The sequence below is a fragment of the Giraffa tippelskirchi genome, chromosome 9 (genome assembly GCF_054371585.1).
Source record: "Giraffa tippelskirchi isolate mGirTip1 chromosome 9, T2T-mGirTip1v1.2.pri, whole genome shotgun sequence".
NCBI lineage: Eukaryota > Metazoa > Chordata > Mammalia > Artiodactyla > Giraffidae > Giraffa > Giraffa tippelskirchi.
The window spans coordinates 165,793,513-165,810,848 of NC_137283.1; the positions used below are offsets into that span (position 1 = coordinate 165,793,513).

A 17,336-nucleotide genomic window follows, 5' to 3' on the forward strand; every position below is an offset into this window, starting at 1 on the left:
ACACCCAGGATTGATCTCTTTTAGGATGGATTGATTGGATCTCCCTGCATTCCAAGGGACTCTCAAGAGTCTTCTCCAACACCACAGTTCAAAAGCATCAATTCTTCGGCGCTCAGCTTTCTTCACTGTCCAACTCTCACATCCATACATGACTACTGGAAAAACCATAGCCTTGACTAGACGGACTTTTGTTGGCAAAGTGATGTCTCTGCTTTTAAATATGCCATCTAGGTTGGCCATAACCTTCCTTCCAAGGAGTAAGCGTCTTTTAATTTCATGGCTGCAGTCACCATCAGCAGTGATTCTGGAGCCCAAAAAAGTAAAGTCTGACACTGTTTCCACTGTTTCCCCATCTATTTCCCATGGAGTGATGGGACCAGATGCCATAATCTCAGTTTTCTGAATGCTGAGCTTTAAGCCAACTTTTTCACTCTCCTCCTTCACCTTCATCAAGAGGCTCTTTAGTTCTTCTTCACTTTCTGCCATAAGGGTGGTGTCATCTGCATATCTGAGGTTATTGATATTTCTCCCAGCAATCTTGATTCCAGCTTGTGTTTCTTCCAGCCCAGCGTTTCTCATGATGTACTCTGCATATAAGTTAAATAAGCAGGGTGACAATATACAGCCTTGACGTACTCCTTTTCCTATTTGGAACCAGTCTATTGTTCCATGTCCAGTTCTAACTGTTGCTTCCTGACCTGCATACAGGTTTCTCAAGAGACAGGTCAGATGGTCTGGTATTCCCATCTCTTTCAGAATTTTCCACAGTTTATTGTGATCCACACAGTCAAAGGCTTTGGCATAGTCAATAAAGCAGAAATAGATGTTTTTCTGGAACTCTCTTGCTTTTTCGATGATCCAGCGGATATTGGCAATTTGATCTCTGGTTCCTCTGCCTTTTCTAAATCCAGCTTGAACATCTGGAAGTTCACGGTTCATGTATTGCTGAAGCCTGGCTTGGAGAATTTTGAGCATTACTTTACTAGCATGTGAGATGAGTGCAATTGTGCGGTAGTTTGAGCATTCTTTGGCATTGCCTTTCTTTGGGATTGGAACGAAAACTGACGTTTTCCAGTCCTGTGGCCACTGCTGAGTTTTCCGAATTTGCTGGCATATCGAGTGCAGCACTTTCACAGCATCACCTTTGAGGATTTGAAATAGCTCAACTGGAATTCCATCACCTCCACTAGCTTTGTTCATAGTGATGCTTCCTAAGGCCCACTTGACTTCACATTCCAGGATGTCTGGCTCTAGGTGAGTGATCACACCATCGTGATTATCTGGGTTGTGAAGATCTTTTTTGTACAGTTCTTCTGTGTATTCTTGCCACCTCTTCTTAATATCTTCTGCTTCTGTTAGGTCCATACCATTTCTGTCCTTTATCGAGCCTATCTTTGCATGAAATGTTCCTTTGGTATCTCTAATTTTCTTGAAGAGGTCTCTAGTCTTTCCCAATCTGTTGTTTTCCTCTATTTGTTTGCACTGATCGCTGAGGAATGCTTTCTTATGTCTCCTTGCTAGTCTTTGGAACTCTGCATTCAGATGAGAATATCTTTTCTTTTCTCCTTTGCTTTTCGCGTCTCTTCTCTTCCCAGCTATCTGTAAGGCCTCCTCAGACAGCCATTTTGCTTTTTTGCATTTCTTTTCCATGGGGATTTTCTTGATCCCTGTCTCTTGTACAATGTCATGAACCTCTGTCCATAGTTCATCAGGCACTCTGTCTATCAGGTCTAGTCCCTTAAATCTATTTGTCACTTCCACTGTATACTCATAAGGGATTTGATCTAGGTCATACCTGAATGGTCTAGTGGTTTTCCATACTTTCTTCAATTTAAGTCTGAATTTGGCAATAAGCAGTTCATGATCTGAGCCACAGTCTGCTCCTGGTCTTGTTTTTGCTGACTGTATAGAGCTTCTCCATCTTTGGCTGCAAACAATATAACCAATCTGATTTCGGTGTTGACCATCTGGTGATGTCCACGTGTAGAGTCTTCTCTTGTGTTGTTGGAATAGGGTGTTTGCTATTACCAGTGCGTTCTCGTGGCAAAACTCTACTAGCCTTTTCACTGCTTCATTCTGTATTCCAAGGCCAAACTTGCCTGTTACTCCAGGTGTTTCTTGACTTCCTACTTTTGCATTTCAGTCCCCTATAATGAAGAGGACATCTTTTTTGGGTGTTAGTTCTAGAAGGTCTTGTAGGTCTTCATAGAACCGTTCAACTTCAGCTTCTTCAGCATTAGTGGGTGGGGCATAGGCTTGGATTACTGTGATACTGAATGGTTTGCCTTGGAAATGAACAGAGATCATTCTGTCATTTTTGAGATTGCACCCAAGTACTGCATTTCACTCTTTTGTTGACTATGAGGGCTACTCCATTTCTTCTAAGGGATTCTTGCCCTCAGCAGTAGATGTAATGGTCATCTGAGTTAAATTCGCCCATTCCAGTCCATGTTAGTTCACTGATTCCTAGAATGTCGACGTTCACTCTTGCCATCTCCTGCTTGACAACTTCTAATTTACCTTGATTCATGGACCTAACTTTCCAGGTTTGTATGCAACACTGTTGTTACAGCATCAGACTTCACGTTCATCACCAGTCACATCCACAGCACGTGCTGTTTCCACTCTGGCTCCGCCTCTTCATCCTTTCTGGAGCTATTTCTCTGCTCTTCTCCAGTGGCATGTTGGGCACTTATGAACCTGGGGAGTTCAACTTTCCATATCATATTTTTTTGCCTTTTCATACTGTTGATGGGGTTCCCAAGGCAAGAATGCTGAAGCGGTTTGCCATGCCCTTCTCCAGTGGACCTCATTCTGTCAGAGCTCTCCTCCATGCCCTCCATCTTGGGTGGTCCTCCACGGCATGGCTCACAGTTTCACTGAGTTAGACAAGGCTGTGATCCATACGATTAGATTGGTTAGTCTTCTGTAATTGTGGTTTTCATTCTGTCTGCCCTCTGATGGAGAAGGATAAGAGGTTTGTGGAAGCTTCCTGATGGAAGGGACTGCCTGTGGGGGAAACTGGGCAGTAAATGGTAAATGGTAATCCCATTTCTGTTGATGGGTGGGGCTGTGTCTCTCCCTGTAGTTTGTCCTGAGGCCAAACTATGGTAGGGATAATGGCAACCTCCTTCAAAAGGACTTATGCTAGCATGCCAGGACTCCAAGGACTGTTGTATTCAGTGCCCCCTGACCCTGCAGCAGGCCACTGTCCACCCACACCTCTGCCAAAGCATCCTGGACACCCACAGGCAAGTCTGGCTCAGCCTCTTGTGGGGTCACTGCTCCCTTCTCCTGGGTCCTCGTGTGCACAAGGGTTTGTGCCCTCCAAGAGTCTGCTTCCCCAGTTTGTGGAAGTTCTGTAATCAAATCCCACTGGCCTTCAAAGTCAAATTCCCTGGGGGCTCTCAGTCCCTTTGCAGGATCCCCAGGTTGGGAAATGTTGTGGGCCCTAGAATTTTCACAACACTGCAAGAATTTCTTTGGTATGATTGTTCTCTAGTTCGTGGGTCATCTGCTCAGTGGCTCTATGGTGGGATAATGGCGACCTCCTCCAAGAGGATTTATGCCACAAGCCACACCTCCTAGGTCTGCTCCCTGTCCCTGCGGGAGGCCACTGCTGACCCATGCCTCCACAGGAGACACTGAAAGGCAGGTCTAGCTCAGTCTTCTTTGAGCCCTCCGAGCATCTCTGGTGGGTATGAGGTTTGATTCTAAATGTGATTTCACCCCTCCTACCACCTTGCTGGGGCCTCTCCATTGGCCATGGATGTGGGGCATCTTTTTTTGGTGGGATCCCACATTCTCGTGTTGATGGTTGTTCAGACTCCCTTCTGGATGCAGGCAAACAGGACTTGGACCATCTGAGTGACGGACAGGTTGTCGGCAGAACTGAGACACAACCCCAAGTGGACAGCCAGTGTTCCCCAGACCAGCAGCTGTGACAATTACTTGTGAGCTTATTGGAAAGGCAGGTCTCTGGCCCACCCAGAGCCACTGAATTAGAGCTACCTCTTCCAGATCCCAGGTACTTGGAAGATGCTGACGTCTGAGAAGTGCTGGCAGGCCCAGTCCCTTAACCACACCATCGGGAATGGTGTGTGGGCAGAACCAGCTGGCAAAGCTGACTCAATAGGAGCGCAGGCCCACCCCCAGGAGTCTGGATTCAGTAGGACTGGGGGCGGGGGGTGGGAAAGAGGAGCCTGCATCCAGTAAGTTCCCTCCCATGAGGCCAACGGCTGCCGGTGCAGGGGCCACACCCGGAGAACCACTGCTCTGCAGCACTGCCTCCCAACAGGCCTGGGTGCCGCGCCTGTGTGTCCAACACAAGTGCTACTAACAGCTTCCCAGCTGTTAAACCGACGGACGATGCTTCCAGAAATTAACTCCACGGTGCACATTTGCACTTGTATAACACTATCCTGTTTTCAGTGGAACTGCAATTTCTCTGCAAACGTGCAGTATTTCATCTGACCTAAAAATTGAAATGCTCCAACTTTACAAGCTGAACCTGGGGGACATCCAAGCACTAATTTTTCCATTTTAATCAGGATTCCTTTGCTTGGAGAAGACTGGCACACATCAGGACATGGGTGATCTCCAGGAAGATGACCATCGGAATGCACGTAATAATCCTTGTGTGCTGTCTCAACCCTCTACCCTACACGACACTGAGCAAATACAAAGTCTAACCATTCACATGCTGACAGGACTTGAAGTAAGTGATCAGAAAAGAAAGGCCAGGGGGCCTTGTTGGTGCCTTGCTGTTGTTCAGTTGCTCAGTCATGTCTGACTCTTTGCGACCCCATGGACTGCAGCACCCCAGGCCTCCCTGTCCTTTACCATCTCCTGGAGCTTGCTCAAACTCATGTCCATCGAGTCAGTGATGCCATCCAACCATCTCATCCTCTATCATCCCCTTCTCCTCTTGCCCTCAGTCTTTCCCAGCATCAGGGTCTTTTCCAATGAGATGGCTCTTTGCATCAGGTGGCCAAAGTATTGGAGTTTCAGCTTCAGCATCAGTCCTTCCAATGAATATTGAGGACTAATTTCCTTTAGGATGGACTGGTTTGATCTCCTTGCAGTTCAAGGGACTCTTAGGAGTCTTCTCCAACACCACAACTTGAAAACATCAGTTCTTTAGTGCTCATCATTCTTTATGGTCCAACTCTCACATCCATATGTGACTACTGGAAAAACCATAGCTTTGACTAGATGGACCTTTTTGGCAAAGTAATGTCTCCGCTTTTTAATATGCTGTCTAGGTTTGTCACAGCTTTTCTTCCAAGGAGCAAGCGTCTTTTAACTTGATGCCTATCTTAATGGAATTTTAATTTGGAATTAAATGGAATTTTAATTTGGTGCCTATTTTAATGCAAAAGAGTAAGTAACTTTTCCAAGTGTCTGAATTTACCATCTCTAACTCCTGCCTTCTCTTGTAATTGCTGAAGCCCAAAGACAACAAAACATTATGCCATATGAAGAGCAAGCCTGTCTGAATGGAGGAGAGATGCAGTGATTCCAAGAATTAAAAGAAGCAATAGGAACGAGTGAATTTGCAGAATCATGTTCACAGGACAAGAATGCAGCTGGTACAGGAAAACATAGGCAAAGTAGGTAAAAATATAGTTATTACGGGCTAGCTGTATACCTACACTTACCATCTTCAAAAAGTATGCCTTTTTCACACTAAAGAATCCGTCTGCAATGCAGGAGACCTGGGTTTGGTCCCTTGGTTGGGAAGATCCCCTGGAGAAGGGAAAGGCTACCCACTCCAGTATTCTGGCCTGGAGAATTCCACGGACTATACAGTCCATGGGGTCGCAAAGAGCTGGACACGACTCAGCGACTTTCACTTCACTTTGCACTAAATCTTGTGGTACTCGCATCACTTGGTTTTTCAGAAGTGGAGTGAATACCATGGGCAGTTGTGCTCCTTCTGCCTGGGACACACCAGGAGAGAACCAGACATTAGCACACGTGGGACGGCGGGATGAGGAGCGCCATTAACAAACTGAGTTAATTAGGTCATGGTTGACAGCAGCAGCCACAGAAATGGACTCTCAGCAAACAAGCTCGCAGAAGACTGTTAGGTTCAACTCGAGGATGTCTAATAGGTGAGGACACTGTGGCAACATCAACAGGTTACTAACAAGGAGGATGACCTCAAGACCTTTTCCTCGACTCCTGACGAGTCCACAAGTGCCATTGATAATATCTGCTTAAATGTTGTTGATTTAAGAGGTCAGTAATTCAAAGTGACCCAAGAATTAGTAATTCAAAGTGACTGAAGGGTTAGTCAGTAGTCGGCCTGGAACAGCTACAGGTGAGACTATTTCAAAAGAAGTTGAGAAAACACGGATGTGGGACAACCTGAAGTGGAATCCACGAAGTCGTGTCACAGCTGACGGTGCAGAAAGTATGGAGGGAAAGACAACACCTCTGAGAACGTGCAGTGTGTGAAGCTGAGGGCGCTCTGCCAACAGGGACTGTGCAGAAGGTGCGGTGAGCTACGCCATCTCCGTGAAGTGTGGTGATGATGGTGAACTTAGCGCCCTGGTCTCCTGACCGTCCACAGCGGGGTGGAGTCTGGGGAGACACAAGCTGAACACTGACTCACTCGCTGTGACAGCTCGGCGGCGTAGCATCCGTGAAGCTTTACTGCAGCTGTTGAGCTCGCAGTGCAGACAGAGTTTCCTGAATGAGAACTGCTTTCCACCATGTTTAGCAAACACTGAAGGACTGTGGAATTAGCTTGATACTGTGTCTTAATAAACCTAGCCTGAAATTACAGGGCAAAACAATACTTACGGGCCAAAGTTACGCTGCGCTAAAGTCATTCTGATGGAAACAGACGCCTGCATCAAAAGTGACAGAGAGCTTGTCGGCTCCCTGTGCTGTCAGAGTCCAAACATGGAGAGAGCGCTCCACACCCTTATGCTTGAAGCAGAGAGATTTCCAAAGCTCAGCCCACAGCAGCAGCTCCAGCAGAGAGTTTTTCAGGCCTCAGTGCAGGGGCAGGACAAATTTCCACATTTCAAAGTCCATTCAGCTGCATGTGAAGAGCTCCTACCTAACCTTCAACCGAAGGTGATTAATGAAACATTAACGGACAAACATCAAGAGTGAAATCTAATGGGTTCTATGACCACTTGCCAAGTGATGAATATGCTCAATTAAAAGCAAATGCTTGTGGGTTGATATCAGTGTTTGGTAATACCTATCTGGGTGAAAAGACATTTTCAAAGATGAAATACGTAGAATTTCATAATAGATAAGCATTAACACATGAACATTTGCAATTAATTTTGATATAAGGAATGTTAACTTTGAACTCCACATTAAAAACATAGTATGCCTCCCAAAAATCTTATTTGATTCTTCTCATCTGCAGATCCTTTATTACAACAAAAACTGCACTCAATTTTACAATGATATTTTGAAAGTCACTGGTGAAAACACTGCTGAGATCTATTTCCTTTCTTCTTATATAAGTACATACATAACATCCTCAGTTCTCCTCCTGGCTCACACCTAAAACACTTTCTTGCTGGTCCTTTACCAAAAAAGTTTTCTAACCTTTACTCTAGATATCACCTTCAGTTCAGTTTAGTAGCTCAGTCGTGTCCGATTCTTAGCAACCCCATGAGTCACAGCACACCAGGCTTCCCTGTCCATGATCAACACTCAGAATTTACCCAAACTCATGTCCATCAAGTCGGTGATGCCATCCAGCCATCTCATCCTCTGTCGTCCCCTTCTCCTCCTGCCCTCAATCCTTCCCAGCATCAGGGTCTTTTCCTGATGAGTCAACTCTTCGCATGAGGTGGCCAAAGTATTAGAGTTTCAGCTTCAACATCAGTCCTTCCAGTGAACAACCAGGACTGATCTCCTTTAGGATGGACTGGTTGGATCTCCTTGCTGTCCAAGGGACTCTCAGGAGTCTTCTCCAACACCACAGTTCAAAAGCATCAATTCTTTGGTGCTCAGCTTTCTTCGCAGTCCAACTCTCACATCCATGCATGACTACTGGAAAAACCATAGCCTTGACTAGATGGACATTTGTTGCCAAAATAAGTCTCTGCTTTTTAATATGTTGTCTAGGTTGGTCATAACTTTCCTTCCAAGGAGTAAGCGTCTTTTGATTTCATGGCTGTAGTCACCATCTGCAGTGATTTTGGAGCACAAAAATATAAAGTCTGACACTGTTTCCACTGTTTCCCCATCGATCTGCCATGAAGTGATGGGACCAGATGCCATGATCTTAGTTTTCTGAATGTTGAGCTTTAAGCCAACTTTTTCACTCTCCTCTCTCACTTTCATCAAGAGGCTTTTTAGTTCCTCTTCACTTTCTGCCATAAGGGTGGTGTCATCTGCATATCTGAGGTTACTGATATTTCTCCCGGCAATCTTGATTCCAGCTTGTGCTTCTTCCAGCCCAGTGTTTCTCATGATGTACTCTGCATAGAAGTTAAATAAGCAGGGTGACAATATACAGCCTTGATGTACTCCTTTTCCTATTTAGAACCAGTCTGTTGTTCCATGTCCAGTTCTAACTGTTGCTTCCTGACCTGCATACAGGTTTCTCAAGAGACAGGTCAAGTGGTTTGGTATTCCCACCTCTTTCAGAATTTTCCAGTTTATTGTGATTCACACGGTCAAAGGCTTTGGCATAGTCAATAAAGCAGAAATAGATGTTTTTCTGGAACTCTCTTGCTTTTCAATGATCCAGCGGATGTTGGCAATTTGATCTCTGGTTCCTCTGCCTTTTCTAAAACCAGCTTGAACATCTGGAAGTTCACGGTTCACATATTGCTGAAGCCTGGCTTGGAGAATTTTGAGCATTACTTTACTAGCGTGTGAGCTGAGTGCAATTGTGCTGTAGTTTGAGCATTCTTTGGCATTGCCTTTCTTTGGGATTGGAATGAAAACTGACCTTTTCCAGTCCTGTGGCCACTGTTGAGTTTTCCAGATTTGCTGGCATATTGAGTGCAGCACTTTCGCAGCATCACCTTTGAGGATTTGAAATAGCTCAACTGGAATTCCATCACCTCCACTAGCTTTGTTCGTAGTGATGCTTCCTAAGGCCCACTTGACTTCACATTCCAGGATGTCTGGCTCTAGGTGAGTGATCATGCCATTGTGATTATTTGGGTCGTGAAGATCTTTTTTGTACAGTTCTGTGTATTCTTGCCATCTCTTCTTAACATCTTCTGCTTCTGTTAGGTCCATACCATTTCTGTTCTTTATCGAGCCCATCTTTGCGTGAAATGTTCCCTTGGTATCTGTAATTTTCTTGAAGAGATCTCTAGTCTTTCCCATTCTATTGTTTTCCTCTGTTTCTTTGCATTGATTGCTTAGTCCCCAAATTATACTTAGTGTGTTTAGGTAATGCCTCTATCTGTTATCATCATCTGTGTGGATGAATGGATAGATGGATAACTTCCTGTTTTGCAGTCTTAATACAATGATCCATGGCTGTTAGTTTACTGCTGTCAGTGAAAGGGACGTGGAGCCATTCTGAAATGCCAATGTTGGGAAAAGCAGGCCCTGGTCAGGGTACCCCACACCCATGTGACTACAGATGGCAGTTTACATTATTTATTACAAGGGCCTTCAATCCAAATTACAGCAAAAATAGCTTTGCTGAGCACATACAAAATATTATGCTATTTCACTCTACATAGAGAAGCAGCAGCACTAACACAATACTCATTGTAAGACCGCCCTTCCGACGGCGGCTCAGACGGTGAAGAATCTGCCTGCAGCGCAGGAGACCCAGGCTGGATCTCTGGGTCAGGAAGATCCCCTGGAGAAGGGAATGGCAACCCACTCCAGTGTTCTTGCCTAGAGAATCCCATGGACAGAGGAGCCTGGTGGGCTACTGTCCATGGAGTCACAAAGAGCTGGACACGAATGAGCCACTGACACTTTCACTTCACTTTCCAATGGCAACGGCTCATGGCTTTGTCAAACTACAATGTCTTCTCATCAAATGTGAAAACTCTAACCCAGAATACTTGAAAATGTAATTAAGCATTGTTAACCCACCCAAATAACTAAGTCTACTTTTTTCTAACGCAATACTTTGCCTTTAGACAACAGAATGCTATTTCAGCTTAAAGTGTAACTGAAGTAAATTCCTAAATAAAATTTAACTGTTGTAATGTTTAAAGAGCTCCTCACCCTGAAGTCAGCAGCCCAGCACAATGTCATTACTCCCAGGTTTACACGGGGAGCTTTTCTTTAAGAAACTGATAATAGAAATGCAAGCACAACTGGATTCTCTACTCTCAGCTGCTCAAGCTTCCAATGGGAGTTTCAGAAACTTTAGAAACTGCCATTTCTGCTGTAATACATCATTGTTAAAGTAACAAAGCAAGACATTCTGTTGCTTCAGTCTTTAAAAATTATGAAATTATCCAACACTAATTCTTCTACTCCTGGCTGCTTATTTTCCCTGACAGAAGACAAAAGCAAACATCAAGTTTTAGTCACTAGCAGTTCGCACCCAATTTTCAACTGTGGCTTAAACAAAAGACGACAACAGCAAAGCTAACAAGAAGCTTTCAGCATAAAGGAGTCACACTATCTTTCTGACACCAGCAATTCAACAGGATCACTCCCCAAGGGTCAAGCCCCTGGTGGGTCTTTTAGTTGCTCTGCCCAAGGTGTCTATAAGAGGTTTGGCTGTTATTGTTGTTTAGTTGCTCAGTCGTGTCCAACTCTTTGTGACCCCGTGGACTGTAGCCCACCAGGCTCCTCTGTCCATGGGATTCTCCAAGGAAGAATACTGGAGTGGGCTGCCATTTACTTCTCCAGGGGATCTTTGACCCAGGGATCACACCTGCATTTCCTGCATTGGCGGGTGGATTCTTTACCCGCTGAGCCACCAGGAACCCCCATGAGAGGTTTGTGTAAGGCACTAGCTTTGTGTTCTGCTTCACAAAGTCAATCAGTTGTTTAGATTGTTTTAATACAGGAAAGACAGAGCGTCAAAAAAGAGAAAGTCCACAAGACAGAAGCATGATCACAGGTCCCAAAGGAACTTCAAATTGTGTTATTCCTTTCAGCTGCTTTATTTCAGAGGAAGCTAAAATTAGTAAGGCAAAGAACTGCGTAATATAGCTAACAAGACACCACCAAGAAATCACACTGGCTTTCCAGACTACACACAAGCAGATTTTAATTATGTTATTTAAAACTCCTTTAAAGGCAGCAAACATGAGCATTGAAACACTGGAATGCAATAGAACCATCTGTCTATTTTTGCCTTTTTATATATTAGATATAAGGACTTGAATCGCCTTTGATTTTATATTAACAAAAGGTTATATTCACTGTTTCAAGAGAAAATATGGAAAAATCAGTGTCTGCCTAGTAGGCCTGCTATAGTCTCTTCCTCTTAAAACAAAGTATGTTAAGAGATAGGAAAGAGACCATGTAAAGAACTAAGAAATGAGAATGTTAAAATATGGACAAAATCACCACTAACTCTGAAGAAAATGGAAAAAGACTGAGAAAATATATCTTCACGAAATAAAGAACGTTAAAAAATACAAAAAGATGTTCTGATTGTTTACTGTTGTATTACAAGCTATCCCCAAACTTAGCTGTTTAAAACAATGACTGTTTTCTCATATTTCACGGTTCTCAGGGTCAGTGAGCAGACATTCCCACAGATGGAGCAGGAGCTGGAGGGGCTTCTGCAGGTCTTAGAGAGCAGTGTGCCTGACGTGCATGTTTCATCGGTAGAAACAGCCGTGAGAGCACCCAGATCCATGAGGGAGGGGCGGACACTCACCTCTTCTTGAAAGAAGCATCAGACAGCCCGCAGCCACGTTTTACAACCCTAGGTTCCGAACCCACCGTTCATTCCCTGATTAGAGTTTGTCCACTTTGACATATTCACATATAGTCAAAGATAGCAACTTCCAGAAAATAACCAGGCCTAAGTAGCAGCAGTTAAGAATAGAATATGACACTTTGATCAGTCCATTACTTATAAACAAGGTTCTAAAGGACTATCTCTAACAGTGAAAGGCAAAGGAGAAAAGGAACGATATACCCATCTGAATGCAGAGTTCCAAAGAATAGCAACGAGAGATAAGAAAGCCTTCCTCAGTGACCAATGCAGAGAAATAGAGGAAAACAATATAATGGGAAAGACTAGAGATCTCTTCAAGAAAATTACAGATATCAAGGGAACATTTCATGCAAAGATGGGCACAATAAAGGACAGAAAATGTATGGACCTAACAGAAGCAGAAGATATTAAGAAAAGGTGGCAAGAATACACAGAAGAACTGTACAAAAAAGATCTTCATGACCCAGATAATCACAATGGTGTGATCACTCACCTAGAGCCAGACATCCTGGAATGTGAAGTCAAGTGGGCCTTAGGAAGCATCACTACAAACAAAGCTAGTGGAGGTGATGGAATTCCAGCTGAGCTATTTCAGATCCTAAGATGATGCTGTGAAAGTGCTGCACTCAGAATGCCAGCAAATTTGGAAAACTCAGCAATGGCTACAGGGCCGGAAAAGGTCATTGTTTATTCCAATCCCAAAGAAAGGTAATGCCAAAGAATGTTCAAACTACCACACAATTGCACTCATCTCTCATGCTAGCAAAGTAATGCTCAAAATTCTCCAAGCGAGACTTCAACAGTATGTGTATTGAGGACTTCCAAATGTTCAAGTTTTAGAACAGGCAGAGGAACCAGAAATCAAATTGCAAACATCCATTGGATCATAGAAAAAGCAAGAGAGTTCCAGAAAAACATCTACTTCTGTTTCATTGAATACACCAAAGCCTTTGATTGTGTGAATCAGAACAAACTATGGAAAATTCTTCAAGGGATGGGAATACCAAGCCACCTGACCGGCCTCTTGAGAAATCTGTATGCGAGTCAAGAAGCAACAGTTAGAACCAGACATGAACAATGAACTGGTTCCACATTGGGAAAGGAGTACGTCAAGGCTGTATATAGTCGCCCTACTTATTTAACTTATGCAGAGTACATCATGAGAAACGCTGGGCTGGATGAAGCACAAGCTGGAATCAGGATTGCCGAGAGAAATATCAATAACCTCAGATATGCAGATGACACCACCCTTATGGCAGAAGGCGAAGAAGAACTAAAGAGCCTCTTGATGGAAGTGAAAGAGGAGAGTGAAAAAGCTAACTTGAAACTCAACATTCAAAAAACTAAGATCATGGTATCTGGTCCCATCACTTCATGGCAAATATATGGGGTAACAATGGAAACTGACAGACTTTACTTTCTTGAGTTCCAAAATCACTGCAGATGATGACTGCAGCCACGAAATTAAAAGATGTTTGCTCCTTGGAAGAAAAGCTATGACCAAGCTAGACAGCATATTAAAAAGCAGAGAGATTACTTTGCCAGCAAAGGTCTGTCTAATCAAAGCTATGGCTTCTCCAGTGGTCATGTATGGACATGAGAGTTGGACTATAAAGAAAGCTGAGCGCCGAAGAATTGATGCTTTTGAACTGTGGTGTACGAGAAGACTCTTGAGAGTCCCTTGGACTGCAAGGAGATCCAACAAGTCCGTCCTAAAGGAGATCAGTCCTCAATATTCATTGGAAGGACTGATGCTAAAGCTGAAGCTTCAGTACTTTGACCACCTGATGTGAAGAACTGATTCATTGGATAAGACCCTGACTCTGGGAAAGATTGAAGGCAGGAGGAGAAGGGGACGACAGAGGATGAGATGGTTGGATGGCCTCACCGACTTGATGGACATGAATTTGAGCAAACTCCGGGAGTTGGTGATGGACGGGGAGGCCTGGCGTGCTGCAGTCCATGGGGTCGCAAAGAGTCGGACAGGAATGAGCGACTGAACTGAACTGAACTGAACTGATCTCTAACAGTCAATGTGGTAGAAATGGAGTCAGCCATTCATTTGTGGAGCTTCTTACCGTACATCAAGGGTCAGACCTATTTGCCAGTCCTGTCTAGAAGATACAGATGCAGGAATAAAGAAGTTGGGCGTTGTCTCTGTCTCTGAGAAATCAGGTGCCCAAGAGCACAGGCGTGCAGCAGCGCTCCAGTAGCTTCTGACTGTTACCTCGGACCTCCCTGACAGACACCTAACGAAGACCGGAAGGCCAGCTGGCAATCCACACACTCTGATAGGTGACAAACTCCAGGTCTAGATAAGACTCACTTATTTCAGGTTGAATAAAGAGAGAAAACAGCAAAAGCAATAGCTTCACAAAGAAAAAAAAATATATATATATACACACCCACTCAGTCGTGGACATAAAATTTTTAAATGCAAAATAAAAATATGATCCAAATATATCCCTCAATGTATTAAAAATTCAATACATTAAGATCAAGTTGGATTTATTCTAAGAATAAAGATTGGTTTAAAAAAAAGTAAAAAAAATGATCATTTCAATAGTGCAGAAAGAGCATGTGTTAAAATTTAGCACCCAGGACTTCCCTGGTAGAGCAGTGGGTAAGAACCCAACTGCCAATGCAGGGAACAGTTTCAGTCCCTGCTCCAGGGAGATCCCGCGTGCCACGTAGCAACTACGCCTGTGTGTTACCACTACTGAGCCCACACACCTAGAGCCTGCGCTCCACAACCAGAGTGGCCGCTGCGAGGAGAAGCCCGTGTCCTGCGAGGAAGGGCAGTCCCCACTGGCCACAACTAGAGAAAGCCCACACACAGCAGCGAAGACCCAGTGCAGCCAGAAGAATTTTTTTTTAATTTAGCATCAATTCTTAGCAAACAAGTAAAAGGGAACTTCATTTGACAAAGAATAATTTTTAAAAGCAATGATAATTTCAGAAAGCTACAACAAACAGCAAACTCAACGAAATGTTGAAAGCTTTCTCTGGAAGATTGGGAACAAGATCTTACCACTTGCATTCAACATTTTGCTAGAGAATTTAGCCAGTGTAGTAAAAAGAAAAACAATAGATAAAAGTAGTGATGAGATTTTAAAGAAAGAAATAAAACTGTCATCATTCAAAGATTACGTGTAATAAGAAATAAAACTCTTATTAGTCACAGATTATATGATGCTAAAGAATAGAATCTGCTAATATATTTTTATAATAAAATGTTTAGCATGATTTCTGAATACGAAATCAATATAGAAAACTCAATTGTATTTCCACATATGAACAAAAATATTAAAATAAACTTTTAAAGACATATTTTGTATAGCATCTGAAATGTCAGGTACCTAAGAGAAAGTTAACAAAAAGAATGTAAGACATTCTACACAGAAATTTATAAAACACTGAGATAAAATCTAAATAAACAGAAAAGAATGGCAGGGTCTTGCACGAGAAGAATTAATATTGTCAAGATGTCTCCGCAACTAACCTATTAGTTCAATTTCAGTTCAGTTCAGTCGCTCAGTCGTGTCTGACTCTTTGTGACCCCATGGACTGCAGTGCGCCAGGCCTCCCCGTCCATCACCAATTCCCAGAGTTTGCTTAAACTCATGTCCATAGAGTCGGTGAGGCCATCCAACCATCTCATCCTCTGTCGTCCCTTCTCCTCCTGCCTTCAGTCTTTCCCAGAGTCAGGGTCTTTTCCAATCAGTCAGTTCTTCACACCAGGTGGCCAAAGTATGGGAGTTTCAGCTTCAGCAAAAGTCCTTCCAATGAATATTCAGGACTGATCTCCTTTAGGATGGACTGGTTGGATCTCCTTGCAGTCCAAGGGACTCTCAAGAGTCTTCTCCAACACCACAGTTCAAAAGTATCAATTCTTCAGTGCTCAGCTTTCTTTATGGTCCAACTCTCATATCCAGCCAAATTCCCCACAGGTATCTTTTGTGAAGTTTAATAATATTATTTAAAATTCATATTAAAATGAAAATGGCAAATCATATCAAGACAGTTTGGGGACTTCCCCGGCAGTCCCATGGTTAAGACTCTGCACTTTCACTGCAGGGACTGAGGTTCTGACACCTGGTCAGAGAACTGAGATCCTCGGGCTTCTTCGCACGGCCAAAAAAATAAAGGAAAAATACAAGCCTATGACCCTTCACTTCCTGCCCTAGTTGCATAAATGGAGAAATCTGTTCACATGTGTAACAAGAGCCATGGGTGAGAATGGGCAAGGCAGCCTCATTTGTAATAACCAGAACAAAGGAAACTACATTGCATGTCATGTATATTCAGAAACAAGGAATATATATGTTTTGGGGGTGTATGTTTTTAAAACTAAAAATAAATCCAAGGAGGTGATGATCACGAAAGTTAGAATACCAAATATATTTTTGGAGAAATGGACACAGAATCTATTGGTACAATGTTCAATGGTAAGTCACTGTGGGGTACACAATTGTTTTATATACATGTCTTCAATATATTATATTTCACAATAACAAGAAAAGTGGAAAGAGTAATAAAAATACAACTAAATCTCTTAGTGAAACAAGATTCTACTTATAAACAGTGGGGGAAAATTCAAGCCAACGATAAAAAGCATGCTTAATTTTTACACTCTGTAGCTATTTCTGCTAAATTCACAAATATACCATATCCATGGTTATTGAAACTTCTCCATAGTTAGAAATTTTTTGTTTTATAGTTTTGCTACATCCCAAATGTCATGCTTTAATTAAACAAGAATGCTTGCTACCACCACACTGATATAACAGTACTTGAGAATGTTATAAATATAACTTGGGAATTTTATCTAATAAAATATTGGAATAAAATAAAATAAGGACCATACATTTGGAAATTAAGTGTCAAAATTATTACTATTTCTGTTAAGAGTATTTACTTAAAAAATCAAGGATACCATGTGAATAAAAATATTCAGTGAAAGAATCATCTGCAAATTGATAGCTTTTTTATGCCAACAATACATTCTTAGAAAGTATAATAGAAAAACAGACTTCATGGGCTATTTCAGTACCATAAAATAAACACAAATATGCATACATGTTTATTATATACTTATCTATTATAAATATCTTTGGGTACCTGATGCGAAGAATCAACTCATTGGAAAAGGCCCTGATGCTGGGAAAGATTGAAGGCGGGAGGAGAAGGGGACGACAGAGGATGAGAGGGTTGGATGGCATCATCGACTCGATGGACACGAGTCTGAGGAGCTCCGGGAGGCTGGGGAGGACGGGGAGGCCTGGCGCGCCGTGGTTCACGGGGCCGCAGAGGGTCGGCCGGGACTGGGCGACGGAGCAACAAAACTATAAATAGCTTAAATAAATAAAATAAATAAAGAAGAAATTAAAATTTGTGTAAGTGTATATATTTTAAATAACTTACAAAGAGATACATAAGCAGAAAAGCATATCAAGTTTTTGAATGAAAT

General features: G+C 42.9%; 1 protein-coding gene across 22 annotated transcripts in view; it reads right to left on the reverse strand.

Moving 5' to 3' along the window:
• The window catches only part of WDR27 (WD repeat domain 27), a 144,624-nt gene that overhangs the window by 20,929 nt on the left and 106,359 nt on the right, over positions 1-17,336 (reverse strand). For 4 of the 22 annotated variants that reach the window (XM_081529659.1, XM_081529672.1, XM_081529658.1 and 1 more), the window contains one exon: positions 16,988-17,221. The exons of the other annotated variants lie outside the window; for them this stretch is intronic. In XM_081529659.1, coding sequence (XP_081385785.1) covers positions 17,006-17,221 — 216 coding nt within the window. In that variant the 3' untranslated portion in view covers positions 16,988-17,005. The remainder of the gene's footprint in view (positions 1-16,987; positions 17,222-17,336) is intronic. 22 annotated transcript variants of the gene reach the window in all.